The sequence below is a fragment of the Trypanosoma cruzi genome, genomic scaffold, assembly GCF_000209065.1.
Source record: "Trypanosoma cruzi strain CL Brener 1047053516985 genomic scaffold, whole genome shotgun sequence".
NCBI lineage: Eukaryota > Euglenozoa > Kinetoplastea > Trypanosomatida > Trypanosomatidae > Trypanosoma > Trypanosoma cruzi.
Genome location: NW_001849290.1, coordinates 41,551 through 59,547, shown reverse-complemented (window position 1 = coordinate 59,547; position 17,997 = coordinate 41,551). Strand labels below are relative to the sequence as shown.

The following is a 17,997-nucleotide window of genomic DNA, read 5'->3' as shown; positions in this document are numbered from 1 at the left end:
AGAGCGTGGGCACGAACAGCGACCCCGATTCATTCAGCAGCACTAACGTGTCGGGTGGCGCTGATGCCGCACCGGCTCCTCCGAGCACAGCGCCTGGGGAAACCAAGATTCCATCGGAGCTCAACGCAACAATACCCTCGGACCACGACATTTTGCTTGAGTTCCGCGAGTTGGCGGCCATGGCTCTAATTGGTGACAGCACCGTGCATGTGTGTGTGTCTCGGGTGTTGTTGTTGCTTCTGGGGCTGTGGGGCACTGCGGCCCTCTGCTGAGGTGTGAGGGAGGGTGGAATTGCGGCTTTTCGTGGAACAACAAATGTGCAGCTTCCCAGCACTACGCACTCAAATTTTTCAAGAATACTTCTTTTTTTTTCTTTTTTTCTTTTTTCATTTCATTTTTTTTTTAAATTTCTTTTGTTTTTTTTACTTTTTCATTTCATTTCATTTCTTTTTTTTTTTTTTTTTTGCTGGTGCTCTGTTGAAATAACCAGCACCCCTGTGTGTTTTCCCCCAAATGGTCGCTTGCTGCGCACCGTCATGAGCGATGTGTTTCCCCCTCTTGTTTGCTTTTGCTTTTGTTACCCACACGCGGTGCCGGCCTCATTGCCGTGCGTCCCACGGACTGCACAAGAGGAGGAGTGGAGGAGCAGGCCGGATGCCGCATGGAATGTGAGGAATGTTGTGTGGGCTCGTGGAACAATGTGTTTTTTTTTGTTTTTTTTTTGTGTGTGGACAGTATGTATGAACTCAAAAACACGGTCGTATTGTACTCCAGAGGAAACGAAATGAAATTCCCGCCAAATCGTTTTTTTTTTTTCTTTTTTTTTTTTTTTTCTTTTTTTTTTCTTTTTTAAGTTTTCTTTTTTTTGGTAAATCGTTGCGTCTCTTTCCGTCTGTGCCGTGACCCATGTCATTGTGTGTCTCCGTGTCCCTTTTGTTGTCTCTCTGCTGACATGCCTCCATTTCTTCTAATTTCTTTCCCGCTAGGGGCACCGATGGTCCGCGACGACAATTGTTTGTGTTCCCCATTGCGAGGGCACAGGGGTGACTGGGCGCCGGCCTGCTGAGTGCACTCGGGGGAGCGGATTGTGTGCGCCGTGCCTCATTTGTGAGTGTGGGATGCCACGGCCTGCTGTGAGGCGTGATGCCTATCCGTCGGTGAAGCGGGAAGTAAAGGACTGCGGCGTGTACTTGGATGCGTCCCGTCCCTCTTGTTGGGGCCGTGGGTGTGCCGTGCCCATGGCCCTTTGTTGCGGTGCGACGTGGCTGGCGGTGCCTCTGCGTGCGTCCTCGTGCATGCGTTGTGCGGCGGGATTTTCCTGCCCATTTCTTCACCCTTGTGAAAGGTGGAGTGAATGGAGAGAGGGTCTGTGTGTGCGTGTGCGAGGCGCCTGTGTAGGTCGTGATTTCCGCCATTGTTATTTATTTGCCTCGGCTTTGTGTGATGGTTCTTTGGTTCTATGATGTGTGTTTTGCGATTGGCAGTAAATGAAGTGTGTGGACGAGCAGAAGACTAGGAGTTTGTGAACGGAGTGTTCGCGAGGAAGGCTGGCTGCCCAAATACATGTATATCCTGATTGAAAGAATATATTTCTTTGGGAGGTTTTCCTATTTTATGAATCTTCTAGAAGACCCCGAGGGTAGCAATCAGGGAACCGATAACTTCTGGATGAGTTTTAATTACTTTTGTTTCTGCCGTCCCACTTGCCCCCTTTGTGGTTCTTACCTTGCGACTGCGTCTTGCGGCTGGAGGAGCCCAAAGTCTTCCACTTTGTAGGTTGTGAATACATACATACACACACACTTATGTATGTATATGTACATGCACGCCCAATCCGGATGGAGCGATCAAGTTACGATAGTAGCCACCATAATGTGCATATATAAATATGCGCGCACTTGGTGTAAACACTCATTGGGGATTTGGCGAACCCCCGCCCCCATTCCATTCACCCCTTCTCATTCCCGTCCTGTGTGAATCCTATTGACAGCCGCAGGATCCGTTCGGCGGCCCAAGTGAATATTTTTTTTTTTTTATTTTATTATTTTTTTTTCTTATTGCTTTCTGTCCCGTCTTTTGGTTTCTTGTGTTTTACCTGCTGCTGCTGCTGTGTTGAGCATTTTTGTGTTGTTTGTTTTTTTGGATTTTTATGCCCGCAGGGTAATGCTAGGTTTTTTGCATGTTTGAGAATCGAACGATTTCCAGGAAAAATGCTGTTCCTTTGGTTGAATTTATGAGGCTGCTCCGCAATCAAAGCAGCAACGAGGGAAGGACGATCTTTCCTAGACGCTATAACGGGCGACTGGCGGCGCCTTCGATGCCGATGGTACAAAAAAATATTATTTCACAAGAGTTGAAAGTCACAGAGGAAGTGGAAACGTTAAAATATGAACCACAACGTAAAAATTGGGTCAGGGAAAAACGAAGACGAAGTCCATCCATTGATAAATTGCTGCAAATGAAGTTTCTGCGCTCGCCCTTTGCGTGTGAGATTTTGACCAAATCTTCAAAGGGTATGTATAGTTCTACCTATGTCGATATTGAACTAAAATCGCTTGGTCTGCACCCTCTGGTGCAGGAAGTTCCCACCACTCGTAAAGAGACAAAGTTATTGATAGGAGTTTCTTGTTGTTATCTGAGATTGGGGACCGCGCTTGTTGTGAGCGGCTGCATCGTTGAAGTTAACATCACAGATTCTACGGCACAAATAGTTCCAGACAAGGGATTATGTCTCGACGTGGAGTGGGTGAGTTTAAAAAAGCTCTACTGCATTCCTGACAATCTTAGGGACGTAAGGCGAATCGTCTCGGAAAAAGTTTACGCAATTATTCAAGGGGAAATGGAAGATCCAATGCGTGTGGTAAAAACCGATTTACCCGGTGGGGAGCAATGGGAAGAAATTCCTTTGTCCCAGTCTCAAGACGGTGGCGTGGCAGAAGAAACGGAGGATACGAATAAACATGTTTACAATGAATAATCAGAGCGCGTAATTGAAAGAAAAGAAAGAAGAAAAGAAAAGAAGAGGGAAAAAAAAAATGAAAATTGAGCTGAATTGAGCTGCCTGTTGAAATAGACACTTTGGATTATTTTGGATCGTTTTTTTTTTTTCTATTTATTTATTAATTAATTTTTGTTGTTGTTGTTGACTTTAACACGGTTTTGATTTTTAAGATTCACTCGTTTATTCTTGAGGGCTAATAAACTGTTTCTTCTGCTCCTTCTTTTTCTTTTTTTCTTTTTTTCTTTTATTGTATTCATTCTGCTATTGGGGTATTTTTATTGTGATTATCCAAGGCGTGTGTTGTTATTTGATTATTATTTCTTATTATTTCCATTGCCGCTGTGATCGCCATGCTTTATTCCTTACGTGTCATATTTATTTATATATTCATATGTGCATAATACATTCTTGCCTACATGTATAAATAAAGAAATAAATAAATGTACTTTTTTTTTTTTTTTTACTTTTCTGCCTTTTAGACATTCGATGTTTGTGGTATGCCTGCCGGACGCATAGGCACTCTTGCGGTATACTTTACACCCGCACATCATTGGGTTGTTGGGAAAATTACTAATTACGATCCGCGAAGAGACACTTACAGTTTTTCTGCAACACAGCCGGAATTTATAAATGTTGATAATTTACCCCGTGATTCGAGTAAGTTATGGTTTCCTAAGGAAGATGCCCTAAATGACGATTTCGATGATCTTCTTAATCTCGTAGAGCTCCATGAAGCGTCGGTATTATTTTGTTTAAAAAAACGTTATTTGAGGGATGTGGTGTACACAAATATTGGGCCTATTCTTGTGGCTTTGAACCCCTTCAATTACTTCATACCCGCATATGTTGAAGACAAAATGGAGGATTATCTTTCCGAGGGCTCTGTTATCGAGAAGAATTTACCCCATCCGTGGGCCACAGCGCACAACGCCTACCGGGAATTGCGAGAGAGTGGTAGAAATCAGACAATTCTCATCAGTGGAGAGAGTGGGGCGGGAAAGACGGAAGCCGCAAAGATTGTATTGAAGTATTTGGCTGCATTAAGTACGAAAAATGGAACACCGGAGGATCGAGAACTTTCCATACAAATCAACAAACGTGTTTTGGCGTCATCACCGATTCTTGAAAGTTTTGGAAATGCAAAGACGATCCGAAATGATAACAGTTCTCGTTTTGGGAAATTCTTACGAGTTCAATTTGATAAACATGGCATTTTGGTGGGGTGTCATGCGACGAAGTACTTGTTGGAAAAGTCGAGAATTATTGGTGCCGCCACAGGGGAGCGTGTGTACCATTCATTTTATCAACTTGTGCAGGGGCCGTTAGCGAAGGAATTTTCATTGAGGAACCCGAAAGTGTATCGAATCCTTAATGCCGGAGAATGCATTAATATCGATGGTGTAGATGATGCCGTAGAGTATGCATCCACGAGACAGGCGATGGGTGATGTAGGCATCACAGAAGAAGAGCAAATGTCGATTTGGAGTGTTGTTGCGGGAGTTGTATTTCTTCAAAATACGGACTTTGTGGAGTCCGAAGAGCGTGCTGGACTTATTGCAAGAATGGATTCAAATCTTTTACCGGTTTTGGCCCGTGCCTGTCAGCTGTGGGGAATCAATGAGGAAGAATTTATGAAGGAGTTGATTTCCACGTGTATCGTTACTCAAAAAGAGCAGACGGTGAAACCCTTGAACAAAGTGAAGGCACTGGATATGAGGGATTCGGTCTGTAAAAGCTTGTATGTGTGGTTATTTGATTGGCTTGTATTGAAGATTAATCAAACCACTAACCGGGAGGCCGTTACAACGCATTGGATAGGTCTTCTTGATATTTTTGGTTTTGAAAATTTTCAAAAGAACAGTTTTGAACAGTTGTGTATTAATTTGGCGAATGAGGCTCTTCAGGGTCATTACAATCAGCATATTTTCACATTGGACATGCAGGAATGCCAGAATGAAGGAATTGACACAACACATGTGACGTTTGCTGACAATAAAGAGTGTGTTGAGTTGCTCATGGGAAAGGTTGGTGTTTTTACACTCCTTGACGAAGAGTGCGCCGTGAGTGGGAACGAAACAAGTTATCTTCACAAACTTATGGAGAAGTTTGCACCCACAAAGGGCAAGAGTGGAAACGCACATTTTTTACGGGCTACTGGGCGTGCTGTCGATAACCATTTCATCATTCGGCATTATGCTGCGGACGTTCAGTACAATGTGGAGGGATTTTTAGATAAAAACCGAGATACACTGAAAGAGCGAATGAAACAAATTTTTATGCAATCGAAGGTGGCATTGATTCCAGAGATCATCCCAAAGGAAGAATTCAAAACAAATTTGAAAGGAACGGTTGGAGGGTTGTTTATTAAACAACTCCTGCAGTTGTTGGCTGTTATTAACCAGACAAACCCGCATTGGATAAGATGCGTCAAGCCTAACGCTGAGAAGCAATGTAGGCAATTTTCTGACGGTTTGGTGTTACAGCAATTACGGTCCGCAGGAGTATTAGAAACAGTTCGGATAAGAAAGGCGGGTTATCCCATACGTTTCAAGTACGATGATTTCCTGAAGCGGTATCGCGTTTTGTTCAAGAACGGGGTGCACGGGAAGGTCGCATCTAGAGAAATTGTACAGAACTGCGATATCGATCCTGCACAAGTTCAGTTTGGAGAGACGAAAATCTTTATGAAACATGAAGCTTATTTTAAGCTGAATCATCGCCGGGAGCAAGCGATCTGCCGATTTTCTTTTTTGTTTCAGGCGGTGGGCCGAGGGAGTTTGGCGCGCGGGCAACTTTTTCGTGATTACGCGTTATTGCATCGCCGGAGAATTATGGAGGAAAGGCGGATTCGAGAAGAGGCATTGAGAATGCAGCGAGAGGAGGAAGAAAAAAGACGCGTGAGAGAACAGGCTGAACGTGAGCGTAGAGAGTCTCTTCTTAAGGAACGACGGCACAAAGCAGCCGTATCCATTCAGAAAGTGGTTCGGGGTTTTCTTAGCAGGCATAAATTTCTCATGGTTTATCTTTCTACGCTGCGAGCTCGAGAGGAGCACAGTCGCGATGATGAGCAGCAAAAGTATCGTCTGTACGAGGCAAATAGACACCGTAAAATGTGTGTGTTGGAGGCTCGCAGGGATGGGCAACACGGCCCAACGAACACCCACCGTAGAGAGTTGCTCCGCGAGAGAAGAGAGCGTACAATGCGTCTGCTAGAAGAGAAGCGGTTGCTGCATGCATCAAAGCTGGAAAAGGAGGTGGCACAGGAGAAGGCGCAGCGTGCCAAGGAGAGAGTTCAGAGAAGGAAGCAGATGCTGGAAATGTGGAAGGGGACCAAAACCTCCCAAAAGGAGTCAATGGACCTCAGTGGTGCGTCGCAAATTGTGGAAAAGCGCTTTTTTGGCGAAATGATCAGAAAACTTCAGGGGCATGCGAAGGATTCAAACGAAAGTCCCACCGAGTTCTCTCAAAATGTCGGTGGGGACTCCCGTTATCAAGATTCAACATTTGATATTGTCAAGAAGCAGTGGGAGGAAAAGGAACGGTGGAAGGACGAGCGAGAGAGAATTCTTGGCCCGCGTCATGAGGCCCATGGTTCGGCCTTGACACCGCGTCAACGTCATCTTGAGGGTCAATACCGAATTCGAACGGTGTCGAATGTCCTTTGGCAGTTGGAGTCTAAAGCCGCCGCCCTTTCATTCCAGAAGCAACAACGATAGGGGACGTCGAAACGCCAGTAAATTAAGGAACTGACTACCCATTTGAGATGGATGTATCGGAAGGAGGGAAGGGGAACATCTTTACGTGCAGGCCTTGGGGAAACCGTGAATGCGCCGCTATAATGCCTTTATATTTATGCTTTTCATATACGCATATATATATACATATATATATGGTGGCAAAATAATTGAAAAGAGAAATGGGGTGAATCATTTGAGTATAACTTTTTTGCAATAATTCTCTTTTCTCTGTTGAATTAATAAATTGGTAGTGAGAGTTGATGAATATGTGATGTTAATAAGGGGTGGAGTGGGCTCGGTGGCATTATAAGTGAAGTTCATGCGTTTGTTGAAATGTTTTTATCGAAATGATTGTATATATAAATATAAATATATATGTGACTTCCTGAGATTAAATGCATTTGCCCTGCTGGTCAAAAAGAAGAGCATTTTTTCAAAAGAAATAGTCTCTTCTTATATATATCCCGTTAAATGGGGCTCTGCTGTATTGCTGCACGCCGCGCTGTTAGCCTCAAGAAGAGGCGAATCAAGTACAAGAACGCTCCGGGCGGTACTGTTGACTTGGATTTGGTACAAATTCATAGGCGTATCGTTTGCATGGGTTTTCCGGCATTAGGAATAGAATCATTTTATAGAAACCGCTACAAGGATGTCCTGCGCTATCTGGACCATATGTATGGTACAGATTACATGGTGTACAATCTTTGTGCGGAGCCGAAATATCGGTATGACTTAACTTTTTTTCATGGTCGAGTTCGCGAATTTCCGTTTCCTGATCATTGGGCCTGTCCATTAATTATGATACCACGCTTCGTGGAGGATGCTGTGCGGTATATTACAAGCGTTGACCACGCGCGGGAGGCCGTGGTTGTGGTACACTGCAAGGCCGGGAAAGGTAGAACTGGGCTGCTCACATGTTGTTTACTAATGGAGATTGAGCCATCGATTGGTGGGTTGGCAAAGAATGCCATCAGTTACTACGGTATTCAGCGGACATTTGATGGACGCGGACTGACACTTCCAAGTCAGTTACGGTACGTAGAGTATTACGAACGACTGCGAAACGAGTACGGGGGTGAGGTTCCTGCGGAGGTTCCGGTTGTTGACATCCACCAGTTTCATATACGTGGCATTCAAGCCAAAGTAACAATCACATCGTGTAAATGGTACGCCTGTGAACGGGTTTGTGTCATTTCTTTAAATTCCTCCCGGTGTTGCAACGCACAAGTCATAAAATCTTCTCCCCATTTCACTACTGTAAATGTTGCAAATAATGACTTTTTTAAAAAGCTTTCACAAGATATTCGCGTGGAGTTTTTAAATGGATGTGGCATTGTTGGTGTCTTGACGTTTCATACACTGTTCATTGAGAGGGAGTATGTCTACAGGGGACTAGACAAAATCTGCGTGTTAAAATTACCGGAGAGCGCGGGTATTTCCTTTGATTTTACCTCATCACTGGAGAAATAGCGGCTTTTTGTTTTATTCGCTTCTTTCTCTTTCACCCTGTCTTTGAGTGTGTCGTCTTCAATATCTGGAAAACTAACGCGCTTGGACTTGTTTCTCTGAGTTAATCACGTGTGTATCTTTGATTTTTTTTTGTCTTTTTTTCCCCCCACCTTAATATGCTCTTTTGCATTACCATACCCCTCTGTTTATTGATCGTTTTTATACATTATATGTATACATGTGTAATTCTTGATCCTTTTGCACCTGTGCGTTTCATCTGTCGCAATAAAAACAGCTTATCTCTGTCTGTGTCTGTGCGTGCAGACGAAATCCAACGCCCGCCTGTACAGATTTGCATGCGTGACACAGACTCTTTCATTTCTGTTACTGCAAGGGGTGTGGGATTGGAACTGGGAGGGGGCTGGGAGACAGGGATAGGAGCGAGGCGGAGGAAACATGAGGAGTATTTCTACAAGAGAGAAGATCCTTGTCGTCATCATTGGGGCGATTATCGCATGGTTGCTGCGAAGATATGTGTTGAGAGTCGGGCATTTTTCTAATTTCGGACGGAAGTGTGGGAGAGAAAACACGTCTGTTGGGAAAAGGAGGGAAAAGGTGCGGCTGGTGCCGAGGAAGGTCGACCTTTTTGTCCAGAAAGCCCAGGAACAGGGTGCGGCGGCAACAGAGATGGCAGATATTGTACGTCTTTTTCCAAGACGGTTTGAACTTTTGGGTCACGTGGTTGTCGTGAAGCTCAACCCCGGTGTGACACAGGAGGAGTTCGTGTGCTACGCCAAGGCATTTGCCGAGTCCTTTTCCCCGCGTGTTGTCGATGTTGTGTTGCTCGACACGGAGGGCATCACTGGGGAGCTGCGGCTACCAAAATTAGTTACACTGTGGGCAAAAGAAGCGACTCTTATAACAATGCCGAGAGAATCCCTAAAGTACGCGCTGAAACAGTTCAAAGAGCAGTCGTATATTTTGTCGGAGGATTTGAAGCAGTTTGAGGCCTACGCGGATTCACCGACGTTTACAACACATGTAGAGAATGGCATCCGATATAGTTTTGACGTCTGCAAGGTGATGTTCTGCAGCGGCAATGGGACGGAGCGGATGCACTTTGCCACCATTGAGGCACGAGATGAGGTGGTGGTGGACATGTTTGCGGGTATCGGTTACTTCGCATTACCCCTTGCGGTGTTTGGCTTTGTGAAAGTTATTCATGCATTGGAAAAGAATGCGACAAGCGCGGGGTTTTTGAAGTACAACACACTTCAAAACCGGGTCGGGCACTTGATCCGCACTCACTGTGGTGATAATAGGGAGGTGGCGTCGGAGCTGTGTGGCCAGTGTGATCGGGTGCTCATGGGGTACATCCCGTCGTGCACGGCCTTTTTGCCGCGAGCCATTTCCTTCTTGAAACAATCGTCGCATGGGGACCCTGTTGGCACGATTCATTATCACTTTTTATCGGATAAGAAGACTGCTGAGGAGACAGCCAAGCAACACATTCGATCGGAGTTGGGTGAGCATGTCACGTCTTTGATGCACATCGTCGCGCTGCGCACGGTAAAGTCGTACGCACCAAAGATCTTCCATCATGTGGCGGATATTCGGTTTGAGGCATCGTGAAAGAAAAAAAAAAAGTAACAAAAACAAGTCATGATGCCAAATCATAATGGCACGGCAGATATGAATCAGTGGATAAAAAGAGACATGAATTCCATGACCTCCCTTCTGTCACTTTGCGCGGACGTTTGTATTGGCTTTTTTTTTTTTTTTTTTGCTGCTCGCTGTGCTCTTTCTCTTCACTCGTACCTTTTTTTTTTTTTTATGTGTACAGAGATCCGTTGCTCCTCGTACCTCATTTTTTTATATTACATGTAAATATATTGATGTTGGTTGCTTAGAATACGGGTAGCACGTCAAAGTCGCTTTTTTTTTTTTTTTGTAGAGGACGAGGACGAGGGCGTGCGAACATACGAGGAAAGAGGAGAACAACAGGATTATTTAGTTCTTTACTACAAAAGCAAAAGATACCCACTAGATGAAGTCCTCTGAAGTGCAGAAGGACTCCATACGGGCAGCTATCTTGATGGAGTGCGTGAAGAACAAGTCATTGGATGTCGTTTACCAGAGATCTGTCTTGTACCAGCGACTGACCTCCCAGGAGACACGCAACCTGGTCTACGAGTGCTGCCTGGAGTTGGTGGAGGACCCCCAGAGGCGACGCGATGTGGGCCAACTGATTCTTAACTGCATCTCCAGCTTCCCACCATCGCAGGCAACGCTACAGGCAATCGCTAACAAGTGCAAACCCTATGCTACTAGTCGAACCCCGTACAGTGGTATCTATCAAGAGCTGAAGACTGTTATCGATACATACCTTCATCATAAACCGCTAAGTTACATGCTTGGCCGCACTCTTCCACGAGGAAAGGAAGGGCTTATCTTTCGTCAGAGCGAGTTAAGTAGGAATCCGGATTACATTCAAAAGTGCACCCTGCAGCCTCCAATAGCGCAGCATACGGAGAAGGGAAAGCGCATTGTACCACTCTCCAGCTGGTCAAATGAGGAACTGGCAGTGACAGCTGGGGAAAAAAACAGAGCACGCAGCGGTCTTTGGACAGTGAAGTATCATGTCGTTGGATGCAAAGATTATGTGAATCAACTTCCGCTGGAATGCACGGAGGCGGTCATTGATCAGCAAGTACGGGTGTTGAACTCTTTTTGGGAAAAATATACTACGAACCCGGCTCTACTTCGAGCGACATCGTTTCTTATTAAATTAATGTGCGATGCATATGTGTCGAAGATTCCATTACAGTCCAATTACTCATTTTTCCGCTCGGTTAGTATCTGTTACCTTCCGACGCTGTTTGATTTAATGGGTAGTACTTACGCTTGTGTTCGAAACCATGTATACGACATTCTCTTAACATTGGGCATACATTTTCAGCTTGTGGATACGCAGGGAATATTTCCAGGCTGTTCAAAGGCTCTTGAAGAGGAATTGATTTGGATGCTCTTAACCGTTTTGCGCAAACAATCTCTTCATGAAAGTAGTGATGAAATGGTGTGGACGGCTGCCGCGAAGTGTGCCCTGGCCATCATCCCTCCCCACAAACTTTATCTCATTGATGTTCGGGCACTGTATCAGTTCTTATCTCTTCCCGTTATTGTTGCGTATCATCCCCATCTATACACCACCTTTGCGGAAGCCTTTGCAAAGCGAATTTTGCGTTGGGACCCCGCTGGTGATGCGACGGAAGAAATGTTGGTTTTGGATGAGGAGGAATTTAAAAAGTTGGGCCACCAGCCTGTCGCCAAGCTGCTCTACTTGTACCGTCAGTCAATGACGTTGGGTGCTCGTTTGGCTTTTTTTCAGGTTCTTTTTACACATGCGGTGACTGTACTTCAAAGTCGATCCTCTCTCTCAAGGTTGTACCCGAGAGTTCTGCGGCGTTGCTACATTGAATTGGTGAAAGTCGGGTTTCACTGGCACCTGCACTCGCTGCTTTTTTACCAGTCCCATCAAGTCTTCCGTGAGCTTCCAGGGCATATTACGTACGATATGGACGTTAAGGAAATGCGGGAGTATAAAACAGAGGCAGTTGCTATTGTTGAGTGTATCCTACAGATTGTGGAGGAAGATGCGCGATTACCAGATGTTATTATGAATGCTTTTAGAAACACTTTAGGTTCACGAACCGAAGAACGAGCGGATCTTGCAACAGTGCTCACAGACTGCTTGTCTATGATTCCAGCCATGCTAAAAGAGGATACGGATGGTGATTTGTACAACATTGGCTGGCGGATGGCGTTCTACTGCATGCGACTCAGTAAAGAAAACCTGGGAAATGAGCGAAGCACGGCGATCATTGAGACGTTGGCGACAAATTTGGTTTCTTTTTCTGGGTCAACGGATCGGCTCGAGCTGGCAAAAATTAGGAGCGTGTGTCCGGACGTTTTAGCCTCCTTAATGTTTCTGGGACGGAAACACGCAAATCAGGCGGTGGAGCCGTTTAGCACGTTGATCTTGCGATTTTTGCTCGATACGGAGGTAGTTGACATCCAGACTGTGATGCGGCTCTACTACCGTCTAATCGGATCAATGTCTATTCAGAATGGTCCCTTAAATAAATCTCCCGAGGCGGATATTTCACAGATGCTGTGTAGTGAGCAGCTTGTAACGGCTCAATCCATTGTGGATGATATTGGGGCACGTGTGCTATGGGCTCTTTACAGATCCCTTTATCCGGTGCAAATGTTTTCTGTCTGTCGTGCACGGCATGTGTTGGCCTCTTTTTTGGATGAATTGGAACCCGTGGGTGGAAGCAGTCAAGCACACTCGTGGAAGGCCGTCATGGCGGACCCGTATCCACCTGTGGCATTGATAGGGGCGCAGAAAATTCTCCAAATGTACGGTAGGAGCGCGTATGACCGATTTGATGAGGCGATGAGCATTCCCCAAAAGAGCGAAAAGGGCGATTCCGTCTATGCTCTTGCTGTCAAGGTGGCTCAACTGGCAGAGTCACGAAAGGAGTGAAGCTCGCGCAGAATGCGTTGAATTGAGGGGTAGGGACCAACTTGCGCTTCCGCGATCTTCTTGTTTTTTTTTTTATGTTTCTCTTTAATTTTTTACGCTACTGTTCTGCACTGCTCCAATTGTGTAAATCGAGCCGTTTATTGCTGCCTTTTTGCCTCTCTATCTCTCTCTCTTTCTCTCCCTTTCTCCATCAGCTTCGAACGAAGGCACCGAAGCAAAGGGACTATAATATAATATATATATATATATATATTGTAGACGCCCAAAGAAATAGGTGAGGGAGAGAGGTAAATTCAAAGGGAAAAGTCGAAAAGATATCACATTTTTAGCGGGAAACAAGCAGCACGTTAAAGAATAGGAATAGGCAGGGAATTATGAGGGAGTCTGCAGAAAAAAATGTCTCGTCTTCCAAATTGGAAGGGGTTATAGACAATGGCACCCATATGAAACCACATGAGCTTCATGAGACACAAGCGGTGCCTACTGGTGACAAAGATGCAGAGAAGGCGGGAAAGAAACAACGAAAAGATCAGGTGTCAGCTTCAGTAAAAACGGGTGCGGGGGATGCTGAAATGGGTGAAGCCGCTCGGAGTTCAAGTCTTCAGAGGAGAAGGAATAGCGTAAAGGATCGCATTGAAGTGACAAAGCACAATAAATTTGTGCGGTGCACAGTCTGTGGTGATGATATTCCCATTGGCGAATGGCCCGATCACCGCGACCGTCTCCGCTCAGTCAGACTTCTTTCTCTACGTGTAAGCAAATTTCACGAGTTTGTTGTGAGCCTATTCATTGATTTTTTCATGTGGGTTCTTATGAATATTTACTTCCGTGAGGTGACGGTAGTGAACAAGGAAATGGTTCCAAAGACTGGGGCAGTGGTGTTCTACGGAAACCATCAAAATCAGTTTATTGATGCCATGATAATTCGAGCCAATTGCGGAAGACCCGTGCGTTTTATAATGGCGGAGAAATCGTTTCACCGACCCATTGTTGGGCAATTTGCACGAATGATGCATACTGTTCCGGTGGTTAGGCCACAAGACGTTCCTATCATGCCTGGAGAGGGATTTTTGCTGCGTATGAATGGTGCCATTGTTCACGGAGAAGGAACCAAATTCCACACCTCACTTGCTAACGGCGATGTGATTATGTGGAGCAAGGGGACAAATAATTGCACGGCACAAGTTCATTGCATCATCTCCGATACCGAGTTGGAACTCACTATGCCTGTTCTGGCGTCAAACGTCGTTACACAGCCCACAGCATTTAGAGTATCACGCCGCATTGATCATTCCACCATGTACGCTAGCGTGTATCAGACACTGCAAAAAAATCAATGTATCGGTATTTTCCCTGAGGGTGGTTCCCATGACCGCACCTCTCTTCTTCCACTCAAGGCCGGTGTGGCTCTTTTCAGTCTTGGGGCGGCAGAGCGAGGCATCAGTGTGAAGGTGGTTCCATGTGGATTGACGTACTTCTATGGTCACAAGTTTCGGAGTCGTGCTCATATTGAGTTTGGCGAGCCTATAACGCCCTCGGAGGATCTTGTGGAGCTCTTTAGTAGGGATAAACGTAAGGCTACAGGTATATTTTTGGAACATCTCAATGCCGAGCTGCGCGGATTTACAATTAATGTGCCCAATTGGAGTGCCTTGAACTTTCTTCATGGGTTTCGCCACTTGTATCAACCTCCGAATTGTACTCTGGCAACGCGAGACTACCTGCGCCTGGCTCGTCGTCTGAATGCCATCATGGAGGCACAAAAGAACAATCCGGAATTCATTGACTTCCGGAACCGTGTGGAAAACTATCAAGATTACTGCAACGCCTTACTTGTACGTGATAGTCAGGCCGCTACACTTGGAAAATTGGGAACCACCGAGGCACAGCAGCTACAACTTCTTTTCCGTCGGTCCTTCACTTTATTTTTGATGGGCGTTATTCTTGTGCCTTTTTTTGTGGTGGGTCTTCCCATTGGGTTCTTGGCGAGTCACTTGTCGCAGCGTCACAGGAAAAAAGCCCTCTCCGAGAGTAGCGTGAAGGTTGTGGGGGCCGACGTGGAGGGATCGTATAAGTTGCTTGTGGGTTTCTTTAGTGTCCCTGTGGTATTCACTTTTGTTTCCCTCGTTATGTTTTTCTACACAGACCTTCGTACTGCCCTCACTGTGTTTTTTAGTCTTCCCATGGCGATGTACGTCTCCTTGTTGATTCTTCAGGAAGCCGTAATTGAGCTACGGGCGGCTTTACCACTTTTCATGTCTGTTGTTTCGAAGCACAAGCAGTTTCGGAAGTTGTACGAGCGTCGCCAAGCGTTAGTGGCACTTACAAATGAACTGGTTGCTAAATGGGACCCGGAGCTGGCAGAAGAAGTGCAAACATACGTGAGAGAATCCAAAGATGACATGAAAAGACGTGAACCTTCGTTATTTTCTTTGCGCCATAGCGGTCTTAGAAGGCTTGCAGATAGGATGAGCTGACAAAATTTGCATTTTTTTTTTTTTTTTTTCATTTTATTGGCTCTAATATTACAACATATATATATATGTTTTTTGAAGAATCTTCTATTCCAATCCTTCTGCAACGAATGTATTTACAAACCGTGTTTCTGATTCTTGAAACTGCACGCGTAGACATATACGCATGTGTATACAGATGTTTAGCTTTTATTATTATGTATACATACATACATACACTTTTTCTATCTATTTGGACGTATCTTATGGGTGGGTGGATACAATTATTATTATTATTATTATTATTTGGTGGTGGCAGTCGATTATTGCTGTAAATGTTGTAATATATGCATTTATCTACTTCTTTTTATATATTATTATTTGCTGTATGCTGCAGCTTGCTGCTGTGGTGTTTTTCTTACCGCTCTTCCGCCAACTTAACGACAGCTGTGCATGTTGCTGTCGCCTGCGAGCGGTTTCACTGTCTCTTCATACGATGTTTTTGTCGTTTTTTGGATTTTATTTTCTCTGTTTGTTTCTTTTATTTTTGTATTTTTGCGTGTTGCGTTGACGGGACCGTCGAAATGCTAAAAAGACTTCAAAAAAAGGAAGAAAAAAAACAAAAAAAAACAAAAGGAAGAGAAAATTTGAACAGGGAGACGGGTTCTCGCAGTGCTGCTCAACTGGCGTTGTGTGGCGTGAGGGCGGAATGCAGGCAATCATTACCACCGCAAAGTCCTTTGCAGGCGACGAAAAGAGGCCGCGTGATGTGAAGGCTGCTGCTGCTGCTCCCGTCCTTGATTGGGCGACCATGTATACACGTAGGCCCGCTGGCACCAGCACACTGTTCACGCTGGAGGCCATGGTGGCAAAGCGCATGGAGCTACTTGCATGGATCGACCAGTTAATGAACTCGCCGAATGTGAGGAGTTTTAGTGTCGTGCTTGACGAAATTGGGGCACGGCTTCCAATTGAACGTCGAAAACATGTCACACAGCATGCCGCCGATCACGTAGTGGTACTGGGTCGTGATGATAGCCCCGCTGCAGATGATGCGGATAGCTTTCGTACCCCGCGGCTCTCTGTTTCACGATCGTCAGGCTCCGCTGCTCTGAATGCTTTCGTATTTGAAGGGGACGAAGACCTTATTTCTCATCTTCTTGCACGTTTTGCGTTCTGCATGAGCGAGCAATGGCGCAAGTGGTTTGTGAAAACGGAGGAGGCTCTTCTTCGTGCTCGTCTGAAATTGCAGATGGCAAAGTATGAAACAGACTTTTTACCTAGCCTTATGCGTGACAATGGTCTTCCGTGTGACCCGCTCTCTGATGAACAGTGGCAGGATCCGCTACTACAGGAATACATTGTGTATTTTGCAGTGTTTCAGGGGAAACAGCAGTCCCGCAGTCGCGAGGACTATTTTTCTGTTCCAATGACATTAGCAACACGTCTTATAAAGACCCGTAGTGTTCTCTGCCTCAAGGGACATGCCATTCTTCACAGGGATCAGGCTCAGGAGGTGTTTGTAACGGTATTTCGTTCCAAGCTGAACAAAGGCCTGCATGAGGCGTACCTGGCACGGATGAGGTTGACATCCAATGAAGAAGATGAAGAGCGTGAAACAGTTATGCGAATGTTAGACGCCTTTTTGGAATATTTTGTATCCGATCCCACGTCTGCCATACAGGAAGCGGCCTCTGGTGCCGTGAGTGCGGGAGAAGTGCGCCGTATTGCCCAAACTCATTTCCCTTTGTGCATGCGTCAGGTAGATGAGCATCTTCGTCGCGAGGGGCACCTAAAGCATCACGGGCGATTTACGTATGGACTTTTCTTGAAGGCAATTGGCCTTTCGTTGCAGGATTCCATGACTTTGTTTTCTTCCTTAATGACTGTTAAAGGCGTTGCTGGGAATAGTGAGGCATTTGCCAAGACGGCATATGGATACAATATCCGCCACAACTACGGGATGGAGGGCAAGAAGACAAGCTACAGCTCCATGTCCTGTGCAACACTGCTGGCTCTCCCTCCTGTGGTTGACCGGTTTGACTGTCACGGTTGCCCCTTTCGTTTTAAGGACGAAGGCGCCTTTCGGTCGATGCTGCTGAAGGAGCAGCTAAATCCGCTTGGAAAGGAGCATCCTCCTCTGAGACCCTCCGCAAGCGACATTGAGGAGATTGTGCAGGACTGCAAGGGACAACATTACACACGTGCCTGCTACAAATATTTTGTGGCCACTCATCCCGGCGTCAAACGTGACACGTTATTTCGTTCGCCATTTGAGTATTACACGCTGAGCCGTGAGGTGGGAGAGAGGCCGGAGGAAATTCTGAGTGAACAGACAACACCAGCGCGGCGGTTAATGACCGGTGACAGTCTCAAGCGATCAATGTTTACGCCCACCCTGAAAGAAGATGTCATCCGGGAGCGAAAATCTCCACCATAGCATTTTTAGAAAAGGACAAAAAGGATGGCATCGGTTTATTATTCCTCTGCTGTTGGCACCGACGCGAAGACCGCTGGGACTCATAGAACGAAAGGAAAGCAGGAATGCTAAGAAAAAAAAAAAAAGAGTCTTGCATAGAACTGTTGCCTTTTTTTTTTCTTTTAAATTCATAGAGACAAATGAGGATTCCTACTTTTGCGAGTGATGGGAACTGCTTTTGCAACTGGGGGACCACCAATTACAATACAAACTGGCCGATTCCCCTCTTGAGTCGGATCGTTAAGAAGCAAGTTTGAGTGCCAAATTATTTGTTTTATTTATTTTTTTCTTTCTTTTTCTTTTTTCCACCATCCTTCATGCCGTACTTA

At 45.5% G+C, this 17,997-nt stretch overlaps 8 protein-coding genes across 8 annotated transcripts, besides 17 other annotated features; all 8 read left to right on the top strand.

The window, feature by feature from the left end:
• Positions 1–272, top strand: Tc00.1047053510943.206 (trans-sialidase, putative; the record flags this gene model as incomplete). Its single annotated transcript, XM_812005.1, has 1 exon — positions 1–272. A coding segment is annotated over one exon (272 nt), but the record flags the coding sequence as incomplete, so codon positions are not given.
• Positions 1–17,997: part of a sequence feature (heterozygous, non-Esmeraldo-like haplotype) that runs on past the window's edge.
• Positions 361–465: a sequence feature (A-rich).
• Positions 805–867: a microsatellite.
• Positions 1,515–1,778: a mobile genetic element.
• Positions 2,023–2,056: a microsatellite.
• On the top strand, positions 2,180–2,977 carry Tc00.1047053510943.198 (hypothetical protein, conserved; the record flags this gene model as incomplete). Its single annotated transcript, XM_812006.1, has 1 exon — positions 2,180–2,977. One exon carries the CDS (start codon positions 2,180–2,182, stop codon positions 2,975–2,977), a length of 798 nt encoding a protein of 265 aa, XP_817099.1.
• Positions 2,994–3,042: a microsatellite.
• Positions 3,097–3,132: a sequence feature (AT_rich).
• Positions 3,206–3,250: a sequence feature (A-rich).
• Positions 3,421–3,464: a sequence feature (AT_rich).
• Tc00.1047053510943.190 (myosin heavy chain MYA2-related, putative) lies at positions 3,499–6,717 on the top strand (the record flags this gene model as incomplete). The annotated part of the gene is made up of 1 exon (XM_811998.1): positions 3,499–6,717. The coding sequence occupies one exon, from the start codon at positions 3,499–3,501 to the stop codon at positions 6,715–6,717; it is 3,219 nt and encodes a 1,072-aa protein (XP_817091.1).
• Positions 6,863–6,892: a microsatellite.
• Positions 7,093–7,115: a sequence feature (AT_rich).
• Positions 7,210–8,208, top strand: Tc00.1047053510943.184 (tyrosine phosphatase, putative; the record flags this gene model as incomplete). The annotated part of the gene is made up of 1 exon (XM_812000.1): positions 7,210–8,208. One exon carries the CDS (start codon positions 7,210–7,212, stop codon positions 8,206–8,208), a length of 999 nt encoding a protein of 332 aa, XP_817093.1.
• On the top strand, positions 8,644–9,819 carry Tc00.1047053510943.180 (hypothetical protein, conserved; the record flags this gene model as incomplete). Its single annotated transcript, XM_811997.1, has 1 exon — positions 8,644–9,819. The coding sequence occupies one exon, from the start codon at positions 8,644–8,646 to the stop codon at positions 9,817–9,819; it is 1,176 nt and encodes a 391-aa protein (XP_817090.1).
• Positions 10,235–12,736, top strand: Tc00.1047053510943.170 (hypothetical protein, conserved; the record flags this gene model as incomplete). Its single annotated transcript, XM_811996.1, has 1 exon — positions 10,235–12,736. The coding sequence occupies one exon, from the start codon at positions 10,235–10,237 to the stop codon at positions 12,734–12,736; it is 2,502 nt and encodes an 833-aa protein (XP_817089.1).
• Positions 12,892–12,924: a microsatellite.
• Positions 12,965–12,989: a microsatellite.
• On the top strand, positions 13,111–15,213 carry Tc00.1047053510943.150 (glycerol-3-phosphate acyltransferase, putative; the record flags this gene model as incomplete). The annotated part of the gene is made up of 1 exon (XM_811995.1): positions 13,111–15,213. The coding sequence occupies one exon, from the start codon at positions 13,111–13,113 to the stop codon at positions 15,211–15,213; it is 2,103 nt and encodes a 700-aa protein (XP_817088.1).
• Positions 15,224–15,251: a sequence feature (AT_rich).
• Positions 15,473–15,496: a microsatellite.
• Positions 15,790–15,835: a sequence feature (T-rich).
• Tc00.1047053510943.140 (DNA primase large subunit, putative) lies at positions 15,899–17,629 on the top strand (the record flags this gene model as incomplete). Its single annotated transcript, XM_811994.1, has 1 exon — positions 15,899–17,629. One exon carries the CDS (start codon positions 15,899–15,901, stop codon positions 17,627–17,629), a length of 1,731 nt encoding a protein of 576 aa, XP_817087.1.
• Positions 17,942–17,997: part of a sequence feature (GA-rich) that runs on past the window's edge.